Source organism: Culex quinquefasciatus, chromosome 3 (assembly GCF_015732765.1).
Source record: "Culex quinquefasciatus strain JHB chromosome 3, VPISU_Cqui_1.0_pri_paternal, whole genome shotgun sequence".
Taxonomy (NCBI): Eukaryota; Metazoa; Arthropoda; class Insecta; order Diptera; family Culicidae; genus Culex; species Culex quinquefasciatus.
Window position 1 is genome coordinate 126,330,734 of NC_051863.1, and position 6,000 is coordinate 126,336,733.

At 45.9% G+C, this 6,000-nt stretch overlaps 1 protein-coding gene across 5 annotated transcripts in view; it reads left to right on the forward strand.

Moving 5' to 3' along the window:
• The window catches only part of LOC6043338 (sodium-dependent dopamine transporter), a 52,268-nt gene extending 46,856 nt beyond the window's left edge, over window positions 1–5,412 (forward strand). For 4 of the 5 annotated variants that reach the window (XM_038262918.1, XM_038262919.1, XM_038262921.1 and 1 more), the window contains 5 exons: window positions 1,550–1,684; window positions 1,747–2,044; window positions 2,108–2,485; window positions 2,545–2,782; window positions 2,846–5,412. In XM_038262918.1, the coding sequence (XP_038118846.1) occupies window positions 1,550–1,684; window positions 1,747–2,044; window positions 2,108–2,485; window positions 2,545–2,782; window positions 2,846–3,514 (1,718 nt within the window). In that variant the 3' untranslated portion in view covers window positions 3,515–5,412. The remainder of the gene's footprint in view (window positions 1–1,549; window positions 1,685–1,746; window positions 2,045–2,107; window positions 2,486–2,544; window positions 2,783–2,845) is intronic. The other variant, XM_038262922.1, reaches the window with a different exon arrangement.
• The last annotated feature ends 588 nt before the right edge of the window (window positions 5,413–6,000 follow it).

The window sequence follows — 6,000 nt, forward strand, 5'->3', positions numbered from 1 at the left end:
CCGGTGACTCCTTGCTGGGCCGCATCGCCGCTACCGGCAGCAACCACGCTTGCAAACGATCGCCCCCATCCAGAAGGGAACGCTGGGTTGTCCGCTGGAACCGTACGCTGGCCAGCTGCAGGAACGGCTGCAGTAACGGCTCGTACTTCGCCGAGGAGAGTGGGACGCTGCGGATTTCTTCTTCCTCTTTTCCTGCTCCTCGAGGTAGGACTTGCGCGCGACGCATCCGCGGTAATTGCCGGTATGGTTACCGTCACAGTTCGCGCACTTTACGCGCGGCTTGGTTTGTTCTGCCTTGTCCCCCAAGTCCGCCTTTCGTGGCAGTGCGCACGCCACCGAGAGGTGCGACTCACCGCACTTCACGCTCGCAGTTCCGCGAGCCGTGGCCGAATTTCTGGCAACGGTGGCATTGCGCTACGTCCGACGGGTTCTTGGTGTAAAACCGCCAGTTTACCCAAAAACCGTCCAACGTCTTAGTCCGCCGCAGGTCTTGGATCTGGACGGTGCCGCGGTCGAAGTACAACAGGTACAGTGTGTGTGTACCTGTTACCGTTGTCTTGCGCGAGAGCACTTTAATCTCCCGCGGTTTTATTCCGGCGTCCGAAAGGTGACCCTTCAGGTCGGAGATCGGACGGTCTTGATAACCCTGCAAGACGACTTTAACAGGGGGCTTCTCGGGGTTGAATGTGTAGAAGTTGAAGTTGCTACGCTTCAATTCTTCAAACACCAGGTCGAAGTTCTTTTTATTCAGTGTGATCACTTGCACTGCCGACTTACCGATTTTCAGACAATATCCGAGGCCTTCCAGCAACTCGTCAACATCGTCCGCCAACGTGTCCAAAACAAAAATTGGAGGTGGTCTTCGTTCCGTTGGAGAATTATTCTTTTTTGGCGTCGGTACTTTTTTCCGTGCACGACCATCGTCGTCGTCATCGTCGGTAGTGGTGCTACCGTCGGTGTTGTTGTTGTTTTCTTCGTCGTCGCTCAGCATCTGGAACTCGTTCCTGATGGGAATGTTGGCGGATGTTGATGTGCCACTGGCACCGTAGGTACCCGAACGGGTTCGCACTGGTGATCTTGGAACATATCCGGGGTGTAGCAACTTTTTGTCGATGCCTTCTGCGTTCACGCTCCCCTGCGCGATGGCGGTCGACACGGCGTTGGTTTGTTTACATTTTTGCACACGGCCGGTAGACGAACTTCGCGGGTTTTTCGAGGCCGGCCGGCCTTTGGCATGCTGGAGAAGCAAACTCGCGGGTAATCACAATCAATTACGGCGAAAAAAATCGAAAAAACGATGGAGCACTGAGCACTAGCTGCATGCTCTCGTGCGTACACGGAGGGAGCTGAAAATAAATATCTTACTTAAGTAATTTTGGATACTTTTTTTTTCTGACTGCGATAGTGGTCTTGGTTTGCAAAAAACTACGTTATGTTGCAAAAATTAGATTCCGTAATATGTGGAAAAAAAATCATTAAAATTGGATACGCGTGGTTGTGAATACGTTGTACGGATTAATAACGTAAGAATGTTTTTTTCTTCCTTCAGGTGCATTCCTCGTTCCTTACGGCGTTATGCTGGTGGTTGGCGGCATTCCTCTGTTCTACATGGAGCTCGCGCTGGGTCAGTTCAACCGGAAGGGTGCCATCACCTGTTGGGGCCGGCTGGTTCCCCTTTTCAAGGGTAAGTCACTTCCTTGTAACACCTTGAAGAGCTTAAACTATATTGACGCTGCCCACTTGTAGGAATCGGTTACGCGGTCGTGCTGATCGCGTTCTACGTGGACTTTTACTACAACGTGATCATCGCGTGGTCGCTGCGGTTCTTTTTCGCGTCCTTCACGGACCACCTGCCGTGGACGCTGTGCAACAACGAATGGAACACGGTCCTCTGCAAGCCGTTCGAGTTTGGTGGACCGAATAGGACCGCGGCAGCTTCGGCGGCGGCGTCCATCAACGGATCCTGGGTGAACGCAACGGTGACTTCGACGGTGGCCGCGGTCAACGAGACCAAGTTCCAGTCCGCAGCGTCCGAGTACTTCAAGTAAGGGGGGAAGGGGTTCGTTGTCTGGAGATCTTTGATAATTAAGAGTTGTCTTTCATGCAGTCGGTTCATCCTGGAGCTGGACAAGAGTGACGGCATCCACGACCTGGGCACGATCAAGTGGGATATGGCCGTTTGTCTGCTGGTGGTCTACCTGGTGTGTTATTTTTCGCTCTGGAAGGGCATCAGCACTTCCGGAAAGGTGGTTTGGTTCACGGCCCTGTTTCCGTACGCTGTGCTGCTGATTCTGCTGGTCCGTGGCATCACGCTGCCCGGGTCGGCCTCCGGAATCCAGTACTATCTGAGTCCAAACTTTGACGTGATCTTCAAGGCGGAGGTTTGGGTGGACGCCGCGACGCAGGTGTTCTTCTCGTTGGGACCCGGCTTTGGAGTGCTGCTGGCGTACGCCTCGTACAACAAGTATCACAACAATGTCTACAAGTAAGGTTTAAGGTTCTTCAAGTCAACACGTGGTTGTAAAACATCAATTTCCCTCTCAGAGATGCCATCCTGACCAGCTTCATCAACTCGGCGACCAGCTTCGTGGCCGGCTTTGTGATCTTCTCCGTGCTCGGCTACATGGCGCACGCCAGCGGGCAGAACATCGAGGACGTTGCCACCGAAGGTCCGGGACTGGTGTTTGTCGTGTACCCGGCCGCGATCGCGACCATGCCCGGCAGCATCTTCTGGGCGTTGATCTTCTTCATGATGCTGCTGACGCTGGGATTGGATAGCTCGGTAAGCACTGTTAAACTTATTTTGATTATGAAACATTACAATGAAAATTGATCAAAATTACAGTTTGGTGGTTCGGAGGCGATCATTACGGCGCTCAGCGATGAGTTCCCGAAGATTGGCCGAAATCGGGAGATCTTTGTGGCGGGCTTGTTTTCGCTGTATTTTGTCGTTGGGCTGGCAAGCTGTACCCAGGGTGGGTTCTATTTCTTCCAGCTGCTGGATCGGTACGCGGCCGGTTACTCGATACTGATTGCCGTACTGTTTGAGGCGATTGCGGTGTCGTGGATCTATGGTAAGAATTCTTTTTTACATCAAAAAGAGAACATTTTTGAAACCCTCCCATTCCCAGGAACGCAACGCTTCTGCGATGACATCAAGGACATGATCGGTTTCGCGCCCGGCATCTACTGGCGCGTCTGCTGGAAGTTCGTAGCGCCGCTTTTCTTGCTCTTCATCATCATCTACGGCTTGATCGGGTACGAACCGCTGAGCTATGAGGACTACGTCTACCCACCGTGGGCGAACGCCCTCGGCTGGTGCATCGCCGGTTCTTCGATGATCATGATCCCGCTGGTGGCCTGCTACAAGCTGCTCGTGACACCGGGAACCTTCCTGCAGCGCATGAAGATCTTGACGACGCCGTGGCGCGATCAGCAGATGGCCGTTAACGGCGTTACGACCGAGCCGGCCCAGGTCCGGCTGACCAACTCGGACGAGGGCGAAGAAGTTTGAGTGCAATCATTCTCGTTGAAGTTTGATATTTACTTTGTTTGAGGAAGGAGGTCTCGGGAAGGCCGACTTTTTTGTACTGTAAGAGTTAATTGTGTGTGGGCTATAATTGCGCGACTACTAGAAGATAAACCCAATTGTTTGAAGATGAAAACACTCCTAGAGTGGAACGGGATTAGCGAAGCGCTAGAATCTTAAAATAAGATTAAAGTTAAGCAAACAAATACAAATACATGCTGTATAGATAATAGATCGAAACGATTTCAAAGGAGGTAATCAACAAGCGAATTGAATCATATTTAAAGTTTATCGTTGAAACGGCCCTCTGCTCGCACAAACCAAATCCTACAAGATGTACATAATTCGCCGTGTAGGCTGTGCTGGGACGCAAAATAAAAAAGGTGGTTCCGATTTATGATAACAGAACAGAATTTGTACAATTGTTACCAGTTTTATGTGGCCGTTGATGATAGATAAAATATTCAAGTTTAACGCACTGAGATATTGCGCTGCGATCAAATCATAACTATAGAGCTATAGATAAGTTGCCACGTTGTGTATCCCGACTAAGCTCTCCGCTTAACTTAGAACAAGCTAAATAACGCTCTCTGTTTCTTCCATCGTCGCCGTAACGCTTAATACGTTATTTTATGCCACTGCCAGTGGCGAGTTGAAAGCTTTGCACCGTCCACGTGGAGCTTAACAGCCATAAAGCTTCGCGTGGGAGGCAGTTATCCACTCGCCTCCTGGCAAAGCGTTTCATTTCTATACATCGTTGAAAGAAAGCTATTCTTGCAGTATACAGTTTAAAGTTAACTAAATTGGATAGAACGCTGAACTTACCCATTTATATAGCAAAACCAACTAATGCTGCTTTTCTGGGATAAACGCAAATAAATAAGTGAAACCTATTAGTGAAACTCCAGTGTGATTATGAACTGAAGAACACGTCTACGATACCATACGAACACTTAAAGCTATCGACAAACCATATTGCTACGTAACTTTTAAACCGATAGATTGGGTTATTGTTGTGAGAAATAAAATCATGTTAATTGCCGGAGAAAATCACGGACACGTAACCAATTTGAAACACCAACAACTTTATAGCTGGGAAGAAATGGGAAGATAAATTGAAATTATTTTTCTATTTTTCTATTTTTGTTTTTAATTTGAGAGGAAATTGTTTAAGGAATGTTTTTCAGACAGCCATTGGAGAACATTCCGAGCAATATAATTAAAGTTATATTACAACTATTTTGAAATTTTATTTCATATTCTGTGAAAAATTCATCGTTCAGCCATAGAAGAAATTCTCACAGAATGTGGTTTTGTTTTGGTTAGTTTGACCAATTGATTCTAAACGCAACGTTAGAACGTTTTTTTAAAGTTATCTTTCAGTCCATTCCATTTCTTCTCAGTTGTCGGAAAACTGAATAAAAAATGAAAATCCAGAGCTCAAAGTGTTCCCCTTTTATACAACATAAAATATCTATTCCACCAACAAAGCTCAAACTGGAAGCAAAAACTAGCTTAATAAACAAGTCGTGTTCCCCTTTTTCTAACGAATCGTTAGCACACTATCGTAATACATGCGGCAACAATACGAAATGCAAAGTAAATTACTGTACCAACCAACCGACAACAACAAACCAAGATGAGTGATGCTTGTTCCAACAGTTTCAATAGTTTTTGAGGCGTAAAAAGTTATGAGTTATTAAATTGTCAGGAACAGAAAACAACGAATACTCAGTATTTTGTTAACTGCAGCTGTCGCGTACTGAACGTGCGTGATGTTTCTACTGTATACTTTGACTATTGCTCACTAAAAACTATGCTAAGTTTTATACTTTCGTTTATACTGTTATTGTGTAATAAAATTGATTGAGTTTGAAATCTGATCCGGTGTGCTTTTACTAATGATACCGAACGAGAGAAAATACCTTAATTGTAGTTTAGGAAACAAGTTGCAAAAAGATGTTATTTTCAACACGAGTCGTACATTTCGAGCCAAACATTTCATTAGGGCACAAAACCAAAACGTAAACATTCGGGATTATTCCACTATTCCATTCATTAGTACATGCCCTACATGCCCTCCAACAATCAGATTGATAACAAACAATTTCCTATTGAGAATTCAAAAACACAAAAGGGCACATAACCATGTTCACTGCAAACCAAAAAAAAAAGTTCAAATGTGCCCTTTCATTTTTCGTTAGGTTCTCGCACTTGAGGAAATTTTTGTGTTATAAAGTGAACTTTTCATACATTCTTAACACTAATTCACTTCCAAAAAAAGTTTGGTTTACTTTTCACCAAGGATTTCTGCAGAGAAAAACTTCGTCAAAAAAACAATATTTAATACGGTCCCGCGGCTGCTGTTCAGTACACTTTTGAAGAATTTTTATGTTTCACATACCTTATCTACACTATTCAATCACAAAACATCACCAAGAATCAAAATTTCAACTGAATTCCTCATTATT